At 33.6% G+C, this 21233-nt stretch overlaps 2 protein-coding genes across 6 annotated transcripts in view; one reads left to right on the top strand and one right to left on the bottom strand.

Annotated features, from left to right (window-relative positions):
- The window catches only part of TRAPPC13 (trafficking protein particle complex subunit 13), a 35047-nt gene extending 20979 nt beyond the window's left edge, over positions 1–14068 (top strand). The window contains exons 8-13 of one of the 4 annotated variants that reach the window (XM_019743951.2): positions 4996–5013; positions 7222–7355; positions 8622–8820; positions 10085–10185; positions 12388–12535; positions 12660–14068. In XM_019743951.2, coding sequence (XP_019599510.1) covers positions 4996–5013; positions 7222–7355; positions 8622–8820; positions 10085–10185; positions 12388–12535; positions 12660–12767 — 708 coding nt within the window. In that variant the 3' untranslated portion in view covers positions 12768–14068. Of the gene's footprint in view, positions 1–4995; positions 5014–7221; positions 7356–8621; positions 8821–10084; positions 10186–12384; positions 12536–12659 lie in introns of all 4 variants that reach the window. The other 3 variants (XM_019743941.2, XM_019743969.2, XM_019743960.2) reach the window with 3 other exon arrangements.
- The window catches only part of SGTB (small glutamine rich tetratricopeptide repeat co-chaperone beta), a 35724-nt gene continuing 27983 nt past the window's right edge, over positions 13493–21233 (bottom strand). Inside the window, exons 6-10 of one of the 2 annotated variants that reach the window (XM_019743991.2) lie at positions 20675–20813; positions 20505–20567; positions 18684–18721; positions 18373–18456; positions 13493–17246 (exon numbers count right to left, since the gene is read on the bottom strand). In XM_019743991.2, the coding sequence (XP_019599550.1) occupies positions 17135–17246; positions 18373–18456; positions 18684–18721; positions 20505–20567; positions 20675–20813 (436 nt within the window). In that variant the 3' untranslated portion in view covers positions 13493–17134. The remainder of the gene's footprint in view (positions 17247–18372; positions 18457–18683; positions 18722–20504; positions 20568–20674; positions 20814–21233) is intronic. The other variant, XM_019743982.2, reaches the window with a different exon arrangement.

Below are 21233 nucleotides of genomic sequence, written 5' to 3'. Positions count from 1 at the left end.
ACAGTCTATCTTTACACCTAAGGGGTCTGGAAAAACAACAGCAAAATAAACTCAAAGGGAGTATAAGAAAGGAGATAATAAAGATCAGAACAGAGATAAACGAAATAGAGACCAAAAAAACAATACAAAAGATCAGTGAAACCAAGAGCTGGTTTTTTGAAAAGATAAACAAAATTGACAGATCGTTAGCCAAACTCATCAAGAAAGAGAGAGAACCCAAATTAATAAAATCAGAAATGAAAAAGAAGAAGTAACAACAGACACCACAGAAATACAAAAAAAGTTTAAGAAAATACTACAAGCAACTATATGCCAACAAATTAGACAATCTGAAAGAAATGGATAAATTTCTAGAAGCATATACATTCTTCCAAGGCAGAATCAAGAAGAAACAGAAAATCTGAACAGACCAATTACTACCAACGAAATTGAATTAGTAATCAACAGGCTCCCAACAAACAAAAGCCCTGGACCAGATGGCTTCATAGGTGAATAATTTTACCAAACATTCAAAAAAGAATTATCACCTCAAACTATTCCAAAAAATCCGGAAGGAGCTCATTTTATGAAACCACTGTCACCCTGATCCTTAAACTAGACAAAGACATTACAGAAACAGAAAAATATAGGCTGATATCCCTAATGAACATAGATGCAAAAATCCTCAACCAAATATTAGCAAACCAAATTCAGCAATATATTAAATAGATCATACACCACGATCAAGTGGGATTCATTCCTGGTATGCAAAGTTGTTTTCAATATCTACAAATCAATTAATGTGATATACCACCATAACAAAATGAAAAATAAAAATCATATGGTCTGATATCAGTAGATGCAGAAAAAGCATTTGACAAAATCCAGAATCCATTTATGATAAAAACTTAGCAAAGTAGGAATAGAGGAATCATATCTCAACATAATAAAAGCCATAGATGATAAACCCACAGCTAACATCCTAATCCATGGGGAAAAACTAAAAGCACTCCCCTTAAGATCAGGAACAAGACAAGGTTGCCCACTTTCACCACTTTTATTCAGCATAGTTCTGGAAGTTCTAGCCACAGCAGTCAGACAGAGAAAAGAAATTAAAGGCAGGCATTTAAATTGGAAAGGAGGAAGTAAAATTGTCATTGTATGCAGATGACATGATACCATATATAGAGATCCCCAACGATTCCACTGAAAACTATTAGAACTGATAAATGAATTTAGTAAAGTAGCAGGATACAAAATTAATATTCAGAAATCAGTTGCATTTTTATACACCAATAACAAACTATCAGAAGGAGAAATTAAGAAAACAGTCCCATTTACAATTGCTTCAAAACCAAAAAATACGTAGGAATAAATTTAACCAATGAATAAAAGACCTGTACTAGTAAAATTATTAGACATTGAAGAGAGAAATTAAAGAAGATACAAGTAAATGGAAACATATACCATTCTCATGGATAGGAAGAATTAATATAGTTAAAATGTCCATACTACCTAAGGTAATATATAGATTCAGTGCAATCCCTATCGAATTACCAATGACATTTTTCATAGAACTGGAATATATAATCCTAAAATTTATATGGAATCATGAAAGACCCTGAATAGCCAGCCACAGCAGTCTTGAGAAATAAGAACACAGTCGGAGGTATCACGCTATCTGACATCAAATCATACTTCAAGACTATAGTAATCATAACAGCATGCTATTGGCATAAAAACAGACACATAGATCAACAGAACAGAATAGAGAGTCCAGAAATAAATCCATGCCTGTTGGTCATTTAATCTATGACAGTGGAAGCAAAGATTCACACCAGGATAAAGACAGTCTATTTAATAAATGGTGCTGGGAAAACTGCACAGACACATGCAAAAAACTGAAGCTGGACCACCTTCTTTCACTATACAAAAATAAATTCAATATAGGTTAAAGACTTAAATGTAAGACCCGAAACCTTAAAATTCCTAGAAGAAAATATGCAGACGTTACTCTTAGTAATATTTTTACTAATATAAGGGAAGCAAAAGAAAAAATAAACATGGGATTGCATCAAACTACAAAGATTTTTTGCAGCAAAGGAAATCATCAATAAAACAAAAAGACATCCTACTGAATGGGAGAAGATATTTGCCAATGATATATTTGAAAAGGGGTTAATATCCAAAATTTATAAACAGTTTATACATTTCAACACCAAAAAAATCAAACAACCCAAATAAGAAATGGACAGGATTTGAAGAGACATTTCTCTAAAGAGGACATGCAGAAGGCTAACAGACATATGAAAAAATGCTCAATCATTACAAAAATGCAAATAAAAGCCACAATGAGATACCACCACACTCCTGTCAGAAAGGCTATTATCAATAATTCAAACAGCAAGTGCTGGTGAGGATGTGGAGAAAAGAGAACCTTCGTGCACTGCTTGTGGGATTGCAGATTGGTGCAGCCACTATGGAAAACAGTATGGAGGTACGTTAAAAAATTGAAAATGGAACTCTACCTTCCTTATGATCCAGCAATTCTACTCCTGGGTATCTATCCAAAGAAATCCAAAACACTTAATTCAAAAAAATATACGCACCCCTATATTTATTGCAGCGCTATTCACTAGCTAAGACATGGAAACAACCGAAATGCCCATCGATAGATGATTGGACAAAGCAACCGTGGTACATTTATGCAATGGAGTATTACTCAGACATAAAGAAGAATGAAATTTTACCATTTGCAACAATATGGGTGGACCTAGAGAATATTATGCTAAGTGAAATAAATCAGTCGGAGAAAGACAAATACCGTATGATCTCACTTATATGTGGACTCTAAAGAACAGAATAAACGAGCAAGCAAAACAGAAATAGACTCAGAGATAATGGGGGGCGGAATTGATGGTTGCTAGGTGAGAGCGCAGATGGGGAAGAAGGTAAAGGGATTAGAAAGCACAAATTAGTAGTCACAACATTGTCACAAGGATATGAAATACAGTTTGAGGAATATAATCAATAATGTTGTAAAGATTATGTAGGGTGCCAGATGGGCACTGGACTTATTAAGGAGACCACTTCATAGACTGTGTAGATGCCTGACCACTGCACTGTACACCTGAAGCTAAAGTTGAATAATATTGTATGTCAACTATAATTAAATATATATGTATATATAGAATCACGGAATATGGAGTACAGCATAGGGAATAGAGTCGATGGAATTGTAACAGCTATATACAATGCCAGACAGGTAGTAGATGGGGGGGCGGGGTTATCACTATGTGAGGGGTGTAAATGACTATTACATTGCTTTGTGCACCCAAAACTAATAAAAAAAGAAAATTAAAAAAAAAAAGAAAAATGAGAAATAAATAGGGCTTTAGATGGCGTCTTTTTTTCTGTAATTGGCTCTTAGGAAAGCGTATATTAAGCTATTTTAGGTTTTCTTTGTTGAAAATGTGTTGGTACATTAAGATACTTGACAAGTAGTTTTGTTACAATAATATTCAGAGTGATTTACAAATAGTTTTTTAAATTGCTCTAATAGTTATTCCATGAGTAATATAAAAGTGACATATTCCCCCAAAAGAAAGAAAAACCCCTCAATTTCATCACACAAAAAAGTATTTGATTTTTTTATTAATCCATATTCTCAGTCTTTACTCATTTATATATAATCTGTTTTTATAATCATAGTAACAATTTTGGCTGCCTTTTTCAGTTAACATTATATATAGACATAATCTTTAAATTTTGCCAACAAACTTCAGCAATAACAATTCTAGTGAAATTCTAAACTTTTGAAAATAGACAACTCTTTAAAAACCAGGAGTAAACAAGTAGGATTTAGGGTCTCTCTAAGATACTCAGTAATACCTGTTAGGCAAACAAATGCTGTTCAGCCTGTAGCTTGAGGCAGATTCTAAGGACCCCAACTAGGAAATTCAGGAAAATGATAGGAGTTAGTAAACTACTCTAATAGTAGGTGATGGTTATTGCTCCGTGCCATAGTCCTTATGCAACAACTATACTTAGCCCTACGATTGTCGGGAACATTTTTAATGCTGCTTCTAAGAATTCTAATATGTGAATCACCTAAAGGAAAATAAGTTTTGAGAAACTTTGTTGTAGTCTTCTAAAATAGGAAAGCCTTGCAAGGAGATCGGTGACATTAGAAGCTAGGATTCAAACATTTGGTCACCTGCTGGGTACAGAGCTCCATGCCAGGTACTGAAGAGGACTATATAAGCTGAACATCTTCCCAGTCCTCAAGTGACTTAGATCTAGTGGAGGAGACTGGTGTGACATAACTACAATTATAAGCAGCCCTCCCCAACTAGATCATAAAGTGTACTAATACTCCAAGAACATACAGAAGTGAAATATGATTTCCAGCTGTGTGTTTCACAAAAGAAGGACATTTGAAATGGTACTTGATAAACAGGTAACTTTAGAAATATATATGAAAAAGAAAAAGACTAACTATGAAATCTATTAACAAGAAGAGAATAAATGCTAAATTTAGTCTGAGGTGGTCTAGCCCAGCATTCCCTGAATTATGATCCATAGAACCCTAATCACCCAAGATGCTCCTTGGAAAAAGAATTCCATTATTAGTAAATTTAGGAGAAGCTCTACAGGATAGTATATATCAATCTTAGGTAATCTATGAAGAATTACAATGTAAGTAAAGAATTTATAGAACCAGCAAGGCATGAAATATACCTCTCTCCCCCAAGATGTGCCTTTGAATATTTGCTTCTGTTTAAGTATTCACCTATAGCGTTCTTCTCTATTCATTTAACCTTCGCAGTTTCACCTTTTTAGAAAAATGATTTGTCGTATTTCTTTATGTTGCTTTCTGTTTACTTTCGTTTTACTAATGCTGTCTTATTTAGTAAATTAAAAAAAATGCAGAAATGCATTTTATTTTAAAGTTATTCTTTTTCTTTAACATTTAATTCTGATTTTTCTAATTTTTCTTTTTTATTTTCCCATTAGAGTGACCTCAGTTCTGTGGTAATTTGATTTTTTATTATAAATTTATATGCTTACCTTACTCACCACTTTTTGATCTCTGCCTAATAAACCTCTCTTTACAAAACATAGTGGAAAAAGAAGTTAGTTGTGAATAAGACCTGTTTGACTTCAAAAAAATGTATTTTTTTGTACTTTTTATATTGTCTTATTCTGTGAGAAAAAAAATGATCAGCGATTAAATTGTCATACAGAAACAATTATATTCTCACTTTTAGTGTTTTCCCTTAGGTGTTTTTTTAAAAGAGGCATGTTAACCTTGTTTAAAATAACCTTGGGATTTTCACCATCATAGTATAAATTAGCCTACTTTACTTCAATTCTCTGAATAAACTAGTTGAAATTTATTTTCAAATGCACAGTGGTTTTAGTTTTAAGTCTGGGTCAGGTAAAGATGGCCCTTTGACAACAATAAACACGAGAAAATCAAATTTGTCCAGGTTAGTTAAAATCATATTGTCAAATTTTTGTTTAAGCAGTATTTGCATATGCAGTTACATTACATCTATAATAACAACTGCCTTAGCACTGAATTCTTAAATTTTCAAATGTCTATTTTATACTAACTGTTCATACTAACTTAATTTTCCATTATGTTGCTTGTTTTTCTTTCATTTTTATCTAAACTCTTTGTAAATTTATGCAGAAATTGAATTTTTAAAATTGAAATGTGGGTCTATGGTTATTTTTAAAGCAATGGATTGATGGGATATATGTAGGTTTTTGGGGGGTTTTTTTTGAGAAAAAGTAACAGAAAAATGCTTTTAAATGGTATATTCTTTTAAACTGATATATGCATCATCGTAGTTTTGTTTTTATTTGAGCACATGTGCTGAGGACTGAAGAATCTATTTTATTTTAGATAATACCGTGTTTCCCCGAAAATAAGACCTAGCCGGACAATCAGCTCTAATGTGTCTTTTGGAGCAAAAATTAATGTAAGACCCGCTATTATATTATATTATATTATATTATATTATATTATATTATATTATATTATATTTATTATATTATATCAGATCCTGTCTTATATAAAACCCGGTATGGTATTATATTGTATTATATTTATTATATTATATCAACCCCTGTCTTATATTCTATAAGACTGGGTCTTATATTAATTTTTGCTCTGAAAGATGCATTAGAGCTGATTGTCCGGCTAGGTCTTATTTTCGGGAAACAGTAGATTATATCTTCATCATTATATTTTTGCAAGTGATTTCCATTTCCCTGGATTTACTGGTAAAAACACTTGTAAGTGCCAAATTATTTGGTCATAGTTTATTTTGTTTTGTTTCTATATATAGTGCTATGAAACTTTTGAACAAATTAATTCTTGAATATCTTTAGTATATCATTTTTTATATAGGTGGGTTTAAAAAATGAACCAAGTTGTTTCTTATCTTTCAATTACACACACAAAAATAATAATCAAATAGCATAAAAAGAAAGATGTTTAACATAATCGGAATAAAAAATTTTTATAAAAATATTTAAATTATCCATTGACTAAACTACTGAATAGTGTCAATTTTCAAACCATCACTAAGGCTACAAAATAGCTTTAGTTTTATTTAAAAGTTCTAAGATTGTCTGGTATAATTCACATATTTTTTAGCTCTAAATATACGTTCAAAGTAAACCAAAAAATTACTAATGACCACTAACAATCAGTTTTAAAGTTAAATCCTATAAGATTATATAAAATAGATAATTCACTGTATTAGTGGTCCCTATACTCTCTAAATTGAAGTAATATGACAATTGAAGTTATATTATGCTCCAAAGTTATTGCGAAAACCTAATTATCTTAACATATTACTAAACTGATAGGTGCAGAGGTATATTCATACTAAATTTTGTTTTAACATTTTAATGACTTACTAAAAGATTTAGGATCTTGTGAATGAAATTCCAGTTAAATATTTTTGGATGTTAATACAAAAAGTATTATAGTTATCCCCTATCCATTGTTTGACAAGTTATCAGTTGACTAACACTTGACTTTGCCCCTATTAATCACATTAGGATGAAGATTTCTTTTCTTGCATTATGATAACTTTGATTTGCAGGCATGAACTAATCACATTTGTGGTTAATATTTTTTCTTTATATAGATCAGATGTTTTTGTTGAGGTTAATATTTTAAATACCGTCACACTTTGGTGGATATTTTTTTCATACCCTCAGACTGATGAAGTATTTCTGGAAGCCCAGATTCAGAATATTACAACCTCACCCATGTTTATGGAGAAAGTCTCGTTGGAGCCATCTATAATGTACAATGTAACAGAGTTAAATTCAGTCCACCAAGCTGGAGAATGGTAAATATGAGTTATGAGGTATTTGTTCTTATTTTGAAAGGTATGAACTTTTCTAACATATGTTACTCTTAGATGGTTTGTAGTTGTTTTTAAATTAACAACTTTATTGTTTTAGAAAACTTTTATGTTCATAGAAAAACTGATGCAAAAGAAGTTTCCATATGACTCCCTCCCCACTCACAGTATCGTATTATTTACATCTTGTTTTAATGTGGCTCATTTGTTACAATTGGTGAGCCAATATTAATACTTATTATTAACTAAAATCTATAGTTTACATTAGGGTTCATTTTTTGTGTTGTACACTCTATTGGTTTTGACAAATCTAATGACATGTATCCACCATTACTGTACATTTCAAAATAGTTTCACTGCCCTAAAAAGCTCCTGTATTCTACCTATTCATAAAAATTAAAGATCCTAGTTGTTTGCATTTTGTGTTTTACTATTTAAAGTACTGTTTTTTTAATTTTTCATAATAATTCAGTGAAATAAATATGGAACCTTTCATCTTTTCCTGCAAATGATAAAACTGAGGCATGGTGGGAAGGAACGATGGGGAAGTTAGAAAGGGTAAGGATGAGGGAGAATTTTAAGAAGAAATATTCTCCCAACATCAAAAGGAGTGAGTGTAGAAATGCAGGATTTAATGTTTTGTGAAAATGAAATACATATGTCTTTATATAGGTAATTTAGAATAAGAATAAATAAATGTAATGTTGACATTAATATGGATAAGAAGGTAATAGCTGGACAAAGTACCTGACTTTCTTAAAAATGGAAAGTTTACTTTTATGTTATTATGGTGATTAGATACAGAAAAGTTTATAGCCTCCCATACACCCACTAGGGAAAACAATTTTCCATTCTCTTCCTGATCTTTTGGAAATGATTACTTAGTTTATAATGTTATGTTTCTTCTTATTCTTAACTATTTTCTTTGATAATTGTAGAAAAAAATGGAAAGGATACTTAAAGTTCTAATTTCTGTTGTATGTTTTCAGTTAATTGATACATATTCAATATTTTAGGTAATATATTGCATTCTATTATAAAGAACCTCAAGATTTTCTATATCAACTGAAAAATATTAATAAATCCTCTCAGTACAAATCCTTTTCATTTGTGTTGAAACCACTGAGCTGTTCCGTTGTAGCTCTTTGGATAGTAAATTATTCAGTTCCTGTCAAAAGGAACAATTACAGCCATGGTTTTTCTTTTAAAAGATGCTAGAGAATTTTCTCCATCTCTGTTTCCACCTGTCAGTGTAACTACATTTGGGTCAAGAACATATTTGCAACCAATGGATACACGCCAGTACTTGTACTGCCTAAAACCCAAAAAGGAGTTTGCAGAAAAAGCAGGCATCATTAAGGGAGTAACAGTAATCGGAAAATTGGATATTGTGTGGAAAACAAATCTAGGTGAAAGGGGAAGATTACAGACCAGCCAACTTCAAAGAATGGTGAGTGGAAAAAACCTTGGTGAAAGTTTTGATTTGGGAGGTGGTAGGTAGTTAGAACAATTTAAATTTTCTTAGGTCTACCCCTAAAAATCAGAGCACTGTAAAGAGAATAAGAGATAAAAGACTAATAATTTCCCTGATCTCTAGGTAGAAAATTGGTATTGAGATTAATGAACAATGTGCAAATGTTAATTTCTACGTGATACATAGTTTTTTACTTTCCCAAACAGGAATTAAAATAACTGCTTATCAATCATTCCCTCCTATGTAATTCACACTCACTATTCATCTGACTTCCTCTATATTAAAGTTTTCTTTTTTGCAACGTTCCAAAAGTCTTTCTGCAGTCACCTACTCATTTCATACCTTTTTTTTAAAAGATGTTTAAAATCTGAATCATCTGAAACCTAGAAAATGAGTCCCACTAAAGTTACCTTGTAAGCATTGGTTGGATATTTTACTTAGTTTCTGCTCTGAATGCAGGGATAGCTGCCAGGCTTCTTTTTCTTGTGCTTGTTAGACTATGCTATAGAATCCTCCTTTTGTGCTAAATACTACCTGTTCTGATATATTCTAAAATTTACTTTTCTTTAACCATTTGAGGTAACAATTTGGAAAAAAAAAGATTATCACTGGGCCTTTTTATTTTTCAATTACAGTTGACATACAATATTATGTTAGTTTCAGGTGTACAACATAGTGATTATAGACATTTACATAACTTATGAAGTAATCAACCCAGTAAGTCTACTATGACTGGGCCTATTTTTAAATGTAGCAATTAGCTGTCCTCCTGCCATGGCACGTTCCAAGCTTTGATGTTTTTGTGGTCCATCCCTGCCCATATGTCTGAAGAGACATGCTTTTCTTCCTGGATCATTTCAAAGTGATCATCCCCTTTCTGTTCAGGCGGTAACCTTACCTACTGAGAGTTATGGATGTATAAGCTACAGTATCTTCGGAAAAAATCCCTTTAAGATTCAGACCTCCTGAAATTTCTTTATTGACTACCTATGAGACTCATTGTAACTCTAGTGAACAATGGAGTAATTATAGCAAAAACAGTCAGGGTCTATAGTGCTATTCCACAGGTAATAACTGCAAAGGAAGTTAAAATGAAGAACAGTAGAATGACTGAAAAATATTTTCTCAGAACATCAGCTTGGTCACCCAACAACTGTTTAGTGAATGTATTGATGTGGTACTGTCATTAAAATGGAAAGATTTTATAACGGATGTTAACTGTATTGTTTTTTTCTCTTAGGCTCCAGGTTATGGAGATGTTAGGTTATCTTTGGAGGCAATCCCAGATACCGTAAACCTAGAAGAACCTTTTCACATTACCTGTAAAATAACAAACTGCAGGTAATGCCAATGTTTGTGGATGGATGTCCTTTCCTTTTCACTTACCTAAAAGAGAATTTTAAGATCTTTTAAATTGCTGTCTCCTTTTAACTTTCCTCTTGACATATAGCCTCTCTGATGTTGATGTTGAATACCGTGAAGTTCTTCATCTGATAGCTGTGTATTACATATTTTTGAGGTCCTACTATATTAGGCGTTTTCTGTATTTGATTATATTCATTCATCATATCCTATGAGGTAACTATTAATTATTCACATTCCATGCAAGAGAAAGCTAACTCAGAGGTTGACTCAAGCTCAGAGAACTAGAAAAGATGGGGCCAGAATTTGAAACCAGATATATTTGACTTCAAAGTCCATATTCTTTTCATTGTTTACACTTCCCTCAGACTTCCGATTACTAAAGCATGAACTAGTAGATTCTTATGGAATAATACATTATAGATTTAATGTAGTAAGGTAGATTTTTCTGAGCCATGCTATACCTGAGCTGTATCTTTAGTATTAAGAAAGTAAAAACTAGTTATGAATTTAAGGGATAATCATAGATTGGAAAACAGAACTTTGATAATAAAGGGAGAGTATAATCTAGCTGTTGGGAAGCAAAGAGACCACAGCACTTTGAAGCCAAAAAAAAACAAAAAAACCCCTAGGATTAAATTCCAGCCCTGTCACTTTTGCTACTCCTATTACTACTTGTATGTACTATTAGTTGGGGCATTTTGATAATATTGCAGTGATGAATTCCAACCCTCACAGTCTGAATGTGTGTAATCCTTTTTAATCCCATATCCATTCCAACCTTACAAAGAGGGGGATAGGAAATAGTCATCCTTCAAAATTACAAAATACCTGCTTCCCCTATGAAGCTACCTAGACCCTCCCATGCAGTTAATCATCCCTTTCTCTACCATAACAAATTTTAATATCATTCTTAATGACATTCATATATTGCTACAGTTATTAGTCTCTTCCTTACTAGACTGAATTTTTCAAGAGAAGGGATCCTGTCTTTTCCTGCACTGCCACATCATAGTTGCTCAGTGAACACCACACACACGGTAAAGATCCTGTGCATTTACAGTGTGCTTTTGGATTTTTTGAGGTTTTTGAGGTATAGCAAATCAGATATTGACCAAAAGACAAAGTGCTGTAAAAAATGAATTCAGTTTCTTTCGGTGTTCATTTTAACTTTGTGATTCAAATAACTTTTTTCTAAAAAGCACTTGTTTCTTAGATTGTCAGTTTCCTCATCTATAAAAATGGGATTTACCCTGCCCCCAACACACACGTGTGCGCGCGCACACGTACAATATACTTATAGGATTTTTGTGAAATTTAATGAGAAAATTCATGTAATTCATCTAACCTGGACTGTGCCACATAGTGGCTATTTAAAATGTTTGTTGGGGAGACAGAGGCATATAAAAGCTAAATATCATTAAATCATTATGTCCAAAAATCAATAAATTAACATTTAAAATTTAAGTATTTTAAAATATGAAGCCATCTATGAGGGGAAAAAAGCTAAAAGAGTTGAAAGTAGTCATGAATGGTGGTAGAGTAAGAAACTTTTTTATCATGAGCCTTTTGTGTGTTTTTTTAAAAAATGCTACTTTCATTAACAGTGTTTTTTTTTAACATGTTTAAGCTGAACTGGTGATGTTAATTATAAGCAGAAGCAGGCTTTTCATGGTAAAGTGAACATAACCGAGTAATATTTACTTCTTGTAAATGTTGTCAGTCACTTTCTATGTTATCTGCATGGTAAAGAAACATAAATAGCAGAAGCACTAGACCAGACTCAGTGTTATCTCTTTCTTTCCTGTGGAGTACCTACAGAAATCGGAAGGATGCATAGCAACGAGATAGACACAGGTGTCTGGAAGTCTCCCAGAGAAATGACAACACTGTTAACATCAGCAGCAGGGATCCGGTATTCAGTAATGCAACCAGAAGGCCAACATCCAGACAGGCAGATTAGTCTCAGTGCCACTTTAAACCCTAGAAAATGCCATCTCCTTTCATTTTCCTGATTCTTTTTCTTAAGTGAAATAAAAATGACATATTTTCATTTCTGTTTCTGGCTTTTATTGTCCGAGACACCCAGAAAACAAATTTGCTGACAGTAGTGGAAGAATATCGCATACCTCTTTGTGAAAGGAACAAGATTTATTCCTATTTTTCTGATTCCTCCAGCAGTGAAAGGACTATGGATCTGGTTTTGGAAATGTGCAATACCAATTCTATCCACTGGTGCGGCATTTCAGGAAGACAGCTTGGAAAGTTACATCCAAGTTCTTCTCTCTGCCTTGCTCTTACTCTACTGTCTTCAGTACAGGGACTGCAAGTATGCTCTCTTTTCAATAATTTCAATAGTTGGGGGCCATTAACCCATAGTCATATATTATATCCATATTTTCTCTAGTAATTACCAATGAATGAAACTTAGGCCTGTATCTTTCTCTCAATAGAGCATCTCCGGCTTAAGACTAACAGACACGTTTTTAAAGAGAACATATGAATATGATGACATCGCACAAGTCTGTGTGGTATCTTCGGCCATTAAAGTGGAAAGCTGAAGAAAATTTCCAGTGTTACGCTTTTCATTGAGTTTCAACAGAACTTTCTGTATTCTTGTCATCTTTGTAAAATGATCAACAGCAAAAATAAGTATATATTATTTAAATTTCTTTCCTTTACAACAGATAAAGTACTACGTATTTGTTTTCAAAAAAACCATCTACTGATTTTATCTTGTAAGTTATATGCTAAATTAACATTTGTACATTTTCTACACAACGTCTGTTTGATTTCATTTTAGAAGACCATTGGACTTTGTTCTGGAAAAACTCTGTATTTGAGGCCATGTGTCCGTGGAACAGGGATTAGGAAAATTTTTATGTCAAGAGTCAGATACTAAATATTTTAGGCTTTGTAGGCCATGTGGTTTCTGTTGAAAATACCCCACTGCTTTTGTAGTATGTGAGTATCCAGTAGGCAACAGGAACACAGTGGTGTTTACAAAACCGGGCAGCTGGCCTGCAGGCCATAGTTGCAGGCCTCGATCTAGAAGATACAGCTATTTCTTCATACTTTAGAATTTGTATAATACTTTTAGAAATATTTCATTTAACCCCGTGTTTATCCCAGCTCCTCAGTCAACAGAAAATGTTTAAAGCAACAGGGCTAGCCCTCCTGTAACCTTACATTTGCTAACACAGTATGAATTTGGCTAGTTGTTTTCAAAATGATTGTGTTGGTATGTATCTGTGTTTGTGTAGACATACAAACACACACATCTCAGTTTCAGTTACAGCAGATCAGAATTGGTTTTATTTCTTAGACTGTTGATTAATTACTCTGCTAAGTTTTAATTAAGAAGCCTGATAATTTTTAAGTCCAAAAGTCCTGTTTTTATTCCCATTAAAAAATAAGCCACTTATTTTCATAGGCATATTTAAAGGATTTCCAGCTTCTGATATTTGATTTTGAACTCTAAATTATGTCATATTATTAAACTTTCTGCATGTAATTATACTAATTTACTTATGCCATGAACAAAACAGTGAAAAGTTAAGATTCTAAACAACTTTGCAACATGAATGTACTAAAAGTTTCAATGTTTTGTCAGGAAAACAAAAGGTAATGCTGTTAAATAAAAACTTATTTTGGTAAATTGCAGCTCAAGGATGTATATATAATTGCTTAAATGTAAGAGTACATTAAGTCAAATACAAAAATTGTTTTTTCTTAAATGCATAATTATCGATTGCAATGACAAATTGGTCCAAAGTGAAAGTTATATTTGGAGTGAGATTTGCCCCTTAAATTGGAATGATAATGAAATGTCTGTGCAAAATAAAGTACAAGAAGTATAAAATGTCTGTGTCTTCCAAAATGAATAAGATTGATTAAGTGACGAATAAGATTTTATAGCCATTGCACTGGGTGTTTTGATTGTTTGTTAAGCATCTTTTCATGACTGAGCCTTCTATTTTACTCTGTTTCAAATTTTAAAAGTAACATATATATAATGGTCACTTGAAATGTGCTATATAATTTGACTTAATTACAAAGTCTCTTTATAAGCAATAACCTAGACACATATTGTTCATTCTTTAAGTAAAGGTTAGATAATGTCATCTTAGAAAGGACCTGTTTACACCATATTATAAAAATTAGATAAACAATTTGGCATATTAAATGAAAATGTAATTTGCATAAAAATGACATTTTAAGTTTAACAGCATGATAACAGCTACAGCTTCTACACTGAAATGTGGTTAATGGAAGTTAATCATTCCTAAGTAGACTGTATATAAAGATTTTCCTCAATGCTGTCTTGTTCTAGATAAGGAAGAATGCTATTGGGGGCATTCCTTAAAATTTTAAGAGTAGCTAGCAAATCCAACTACACAAAACTTTTTCGAAATGCAGTGATTCCAACGTGATGAAGGGACTTGAAAAGCAAAACTGGCTGTAATTCAATGGAAATCCAGGTAAGTGGACAGATATCGTCTAGAATGAATTTGTTATAGGTGGTATATTAGCAAAAAAACCCAAACTGGAATAGAAAAAAGGAAGAAAAACACCACTTCCCATTACTTCTTATAAAATGAATGACTACCTTCACAACAGATACTAGCAAATCAAGACATTGTTTTAAAGTGTTTTTTCATATAATGTCTTTGTCTGATTTTGGTATTAGAGTAATAGGTATATAAAATGAGTTTGGAAATGTTTCTTCCTCTTCTATTTTCTGGAAGAGATTGTATAGCGTTGATATTATTTTACCTTAAGTGTTTGGCAGAATTCCCCATTGAAATCATTTGGGGTTATTGTAGTTTTCTTTTCTGGAAGATATCTATTTCTTCCGTGAGATTTATTTTGTCTAAGTTGTTAAATATATGGACCTAGAGTTCGTTGTGTTATTTTCAAATGATCCCTTTAATGTCTACAGGATATCTGCAGTAATATCTCCTTTCACTTCTGATACTGTTGATTTGTATTTTCTCTATTTTCCTAGTCAGTAAGCTGGAGGCTTACCAATTTTATCAACCTGAAAGCATTTTTAATGCACTCAAGATGGTTATACTAGAAACTTTTATTTACTGAACACTGAATAAGAGTGACTAATTTTAATTAAGGATCAACTTTGCTTTTTTTCATCAGTCATCACTTTCATTTAGTACTTCATTTTGTATAACACTTGAACACTAGGAGCTGAATTTAACTTATGAAAAATTAAGTTAATTTAGATGGAATATAGGACATTTAATTCAGAGGGCCTAAGACTCAAGTCCTGCTCTTCTCCGGCCAAAACTATGTGTTTGTATAGGTCTTCATTGTAGCCTGAACTCAGGGGGATTAGGTATTTGCTGGTCTCACTGAGGAGAAATTTCTAACCTAGTGCTGCTCTAATTTAGAGTCTTTGGATCTATAGCAGAACCACCTGGTATACTGTTTAAAATGGTGATTCCTTATTATAGGACTTACTAAATAAAAATTGAAAGTGTGGTCCTGCATCTGCATTTTTAATAAATACCCTGGTGATGATTCTTACAGTGAAATTATAGAACCACTGGTCTAATCTCACAAAGGGAAAGAAAGGAAACATTGGTTTTTAAACTTCAAGATAATAAGTAGTCTTTTGAGAATAGTTAGAGTAAGGCCCTGATCATCAGCATTACTTTATTTTTGTTTTCTCTCAAGCACTTGTGAAATCATGACAAGTCTGCCCAACTTAACCAATTCCATAATTAACAAACAAAAGAAATTCCAGTTGGAATTAGAACAGTCTCACCCATCACTGTAGTTAGAGCCATGTCATTAATACCTAACAATGCCATTTCTCTCCACAAACTGATATGTATTCTAATTGCAGTATATTTTAAGCCCCCTATTATGTTTAAGTTGTATCAAATTAAGGTGAAGCATAAAACCAACATGCCAAACCAAATCATAGCAGAGGATTACATGAACAAGCATTGTTAGTGATAGATGCTTTTTGTTATCCATCAAATAATTACTGTTTAAAAAAAACAACATGGTGTTTATGGGCACATAACTAAACACCACTTAGAAAATCCTTAAGGGCCAAGTCATTGGCTTATTTAAATGTAGGTATATTTGAGAGTTTCGATGGTAAGGTCACCACTGAGGAAATTGTGCTAGTTAAACTGAATAGTTATACAACTGACCTAACCAGTACCATTAAGGATTCCTAAATGTATTTTATTATGTATTTAGCATAACTGGCCATGCTAATGGTACCAATACAAAACTGCAGGCAAGGTTAGTTAAGAACTGTGAAGAAAACCTGAGCATCCTACCTACTTCACTTTTTGTACATTCACAGCATCTATTTTTTCTTTTCAAAACAACAACCCTTCCACTAAATGCTGCTTTCCACCAGCTCCCAGGATTCCCTGTTACCCATCAGAACAAGTAGCATTAAAGACAGTCCTGCCCCTAGGGTATGTATGTGTGACTGACATCCTTATCAAAGCTAAACCTAGGTAAAAAATTTCTTCTCTCCAGACATGCTGCTCAGTGGCAAGTACACTTCTAACCCAGCATGAGAAACCTTTCCTCTTAGTCATCTCCCCTTTCAAAAAAGTTTGCTTAAGGGAATTTGGAGCTAGAGAGCTCACCAATAAAAGAGCCTTACTGTTCAATCGATACACTCTGTTATTAAGTCTAATGTACAAATACAATGATGAAGATTTGAAAATGGTGCGCTGTCCAGTGCTGTACTGCCACTTAACAAGGCTACTGATGATTTGTTTACAAAGAAGTCATGTTATGTTCAAGTCTGTTTGTGATAAACCTACTGTCTAGACAGATTTATTCCTCAGGGTTTTTGTTTTTGGTTTTTGGTCACTATGTACAGCAAACACTTCAGAGCCATAACCATTTACACTCTGGACTGGGGTCCCTGGCCAAGTCAGGAATGGTCTTCGGTGCTGCTGCTGAAGGATCTGCTCCGGATGTGATTTCTCAGCTGTTCTATAAGTTCAGGATTCTGTTGCTGTATCTGCTGAGCAAACTGCTGTCCCCTGTAAGTAAAGAGGCAAAGCGGTATGAATGAGGGGATTTCCAGTCTCACAACACTGATGCAGAAAGAACTGCAAAGGATGTGGGTACCACCCAAAGAGAACTTTTTCTATAAAAACAAGTTTTAGAATCACAGCTTTAGTATCTGCAAGTTTACCAATGCCTCCAGATGGTATTATTATAGGGCATTGCTTTTTATAAGAAACGAAACACCCAAGCTAAAAAATGAGTTCCTGAATTGGGTGAAATTCATCCCATCTGGTGCTTAACCACAAATAAGCAGAGGGCTAAAATGTACACGCTTTTATTGTATGTGCTCAAACATAAAGCAAGGTATTTGCTCTTTTAGTCAAGTCTTAATAGTCTTCATGACAGGTGTCACACTCTTTTTGGGATGTGCAGAGAAGTCACTGAATAGAACTGATTTTTAGAAAGGCAAAAAATTTAATACAAATTCCTAAAGTGTGACCCTCAGTTGCAAGTGTTAGACATCACTATAATCATGCCACTTAAAGATCACTCTAAAAATGCAATATTGCAAATGGTGTTATGTGGTCATGATCACAAACAGCAAATGGTATTTGTGGCTTCGTATAAAATTTTCAGTGACAGCGTCACACACACATTCAAAATGCAGAGTACAGTATCTTAAGCAACATGGATGGAAGTGAAGGTAATGAGAAGATACAAGGAGTCCCTTTAGTGATGACACACACTGAAAAAAAATAGGTTGGTGCAAAAGTAATTGCGGTTTAAAAGGTTAAAAATAACTGCAAAAACCAGAATTACTTTTTCGTAATAGTCTCCTAAATTGAACATTAATATATGTAATATGTGATTTTGAAATATATAGGTGGACCTAAATGAAAGTATATGTTAAGTAGCTATTTGACTTTCATCTTCATCCTTGAGTAGCTATTCAAATCTGCCAGACAACTTTTTCTTGGATCCAGATCTTCTATATTCCTGCCCTTCAGTCTGAAAATTCCAACTTGTCAACTTTTTAGATTTAATAACTAGTGAGGCCACAGATACTAACAGTAAAAGTTAAAAAAGAAATCCCTGGTCCCTTCATTGACAAAATGTAAAACACACGTTTTTACTATTTCTGTTTTAAGTAACACTTACGCTTGGATGAGGCTGGACAGGTCAGTTAGGCCCCCAACTCCAGCAGCAGGTCCCCCAATGGCATTTGTCATCATTCCTGACATTCTAGAGTAGGCAAGAGATTGGCATACATTCTTTACAGGTAAGATAATGGCCAAGGACAGTCACTTGAATATACGTACATTGTGTAAGAAGTTAGGGCAAATGTGTGTGTGTAAGTTCCAATTGACTGGCGTACAGGGCAGTTTTATCATTTTGGAGCTGATGTGCTCAAATTAGGATCCTGCCAAGTGGAAGGGGGAAAATGTAATTCTTTCTTTCGACATACTTACAGCTGTTGAACTTGAGGGTTCTGCATTAAACTTGCTGCCTGGAATTGAAAAACGGCATCTCTCGTTAAAGGTAGTTAATATTTAGGGAACTTTAACAAAGATTTTTAAGAAACCAAACAGAGGAATGAAAGCTAAACCATGAATGTACTAAGATTTTGTAGTGTTTTAGTGTGCTACACAAAATGAATGGGTAATATGAAAAAGGTACTAGAAAAAAATGTCATTTAAAACATGTTGCAAGGATAGAGAGATTACACAACACTATAAGGATATTGACAGCAGTATACTTATTACTACTGATCAGATCAATAAAGTCAGAAGGAGAAAGAAACTTTAAAGGTATAGTTAAAGAATCTCCTACACTTGAGAGGGTCCACTTCAAAAGAGTACTCTTAAGACCTTGTTCCCTGGGGCATAACAGTTTCAATCCTTCCCATCCTTAAGTAGGAGGGGAACTGTTTATACACATACACTTTTGAAACGTTCCATTTTGAAAGCATAAATAAATTTTTCTTGCCTCAAATTGGTAGTTGACAATATTCACGTAAAATTTAGTTTTAGTCTAATCTTTGTAGACAGTAGTAACTCTAACAGCTGTCTCCAAAACTCCTCCTTTAATCTCTATCAAACTGACCCATTTGAAGAGTCACACAATGTTTTTAACCCACACCTCACTTCAGTACTTGGCATCTTGAGGGCTAAGCCAAATCAGAAACCAAAAGAAATCCATTTTCGTACCCTGCTGCAATAGCACAACCTGAGGCCTAAAATTGGGCAACAATGTTGAAAAGACAAAACCTCAGAGAGACACATCTGTTGTATTTAGGTAGTAAGACCCACTTAAATTGGTTGGCCTCAATCCTGAGACACAAAGAGTTACCGAATTACTTGTAAATTAGTCGAACATTATTTCCCTGATAATAAAAGCAAGAGATGGCTTTCCAAATACCTCATTTAGAGTCAGTGATTCAAAAATTAACTACTGTCTACAAAGACTTCAACTAACAATTTTAAACTACCAACTGCTACAAACCTAGCAAATGTTCAAAAGACTTTTTTATCTCACTAGGAATGAGCCATCTGTACACTTCATCTCAACTGAAGATTTAGTGGATGCAAGACATTTTTTTATGGAAACAAAGATGAGTAAGAAGTGGGGATGCCTTCCAAGGGTGCAGCATCTGGTACAATAGTTCTCAGCCAGAGGTATGCAGTCACCTAAGGAGCTTTATCTGCCCAGGTAACAACCTGCGCCACTAAACCAGAGTTTCCACATATCAGACAAGAGCATGTGTGTTTTCAAAAAGATCTATAAGTGATTTTGTTGGTTTGAAAGATGGGGTACATATAAATGAGAATTACATTAAAAGTTCAAATAAACTCTTAAGATAGAAAGGAAGCAGATAACGCTGACAGGAGAGCTTGGGAGCCACAATAGCCAAGATCCTCAGACCCCAATTATTAGATATTTTCCTAGGGCTATTTTCATGTGAAAGAATGGTTTTTAACCTTTTGTAGACATGCAGACCCCTATGCCAACCTGACAAAAAATAAGGATTCCCTAGAAAAATGCACATATCCACAGGTACAAAAATGTTTATATACAATTTCAGGGAATCCACGGGCTTCCTGAAGTCTGTCCATGGCTTTCTCATAAACAGGTACATGGGCAGATGAAAAACCTCAGCCACAGCATTACATCACCACTCTGTTATGTTACCACCGCCATCACAAAGGCTCCCTTATTTACTTCTAAAAAGTTTTGGAATAATACAGCTTTATGGAAAACAGCCAGCAGAGCAGAAAAGGAAATATACTCACCATACTAATGAATGCTGGATTATTTATTAAACTAGCCATGTCAAAGCTCAATCCAGTTCCTGTCTGTAAAACAATTATAATATCTGAGAATTATACTAACCACTGAAATTTAATTACAATAAATTGTGAATGACAGAAAATACTTCACTCATTTAACATTAATAACTTACCGGACTGGATACCTCTCTTAACTTCTGTTCTGCTATTTTCAGATTTGACTTATAGGAATCATTTTCAGGGTCAAGATCTAGTGCCTTTTGGTAACTTGTAACTGCTTCTTCAAATTTATTCATGGCAGTAAGGGCCAGCCTGAAAAGAACAGAGTAACAGAGTGTAAGATACATGATTAAAAAACATCAGGACATCACACACATTGTCCAATTTCTGCCTTGGTATTCAATTTGAATCCAAATTATACTTAGTCTATTCATTATACTATGGTTCACAGAAATATCCCTAAAATTACTTTTAATTCTAAGATTCTGTAAGCCTGGAATCTCTCCATTCTGCTTGCTGACACCTTGGCTGTCCCATATTAATCATGAACCTAATGCTTAGAAATGAACCGTACCTACCCTTCCATTTTTAAGACTAATATGTGAAGTAATTTGCTTTATAAATGATTAAGCTCCATAAAGGTATGAACTGACTAACAATCCTGTGGTTACATACCTCCATGATGCTAAAACCACTTCAAGGACTCTGAACTAGATTTGTGCTTCGTAAGGT

This window comes from Rhinolophus sinicus, linkage group LG03 (genome assembly GCF_036562045.2).
Source record: "Rhinolophus sinicus isolate RSC01 linkage group LG03, ASM3656204v1, whole genome shotgun sequence".
In the NCBI taxonomy this organism is placed as follows: domain Eukaryota; kingdom Metazoa; phylum Chordata; class Mammalia; order Chiroptera; family Rhinolophidae; genus Rhinolophus; species Rhinolophus sinicus.
Note: the sequence above shows the minus strand (reverse complement) of the source record. Positions and strands in the feature narration are given on the sequence as shown.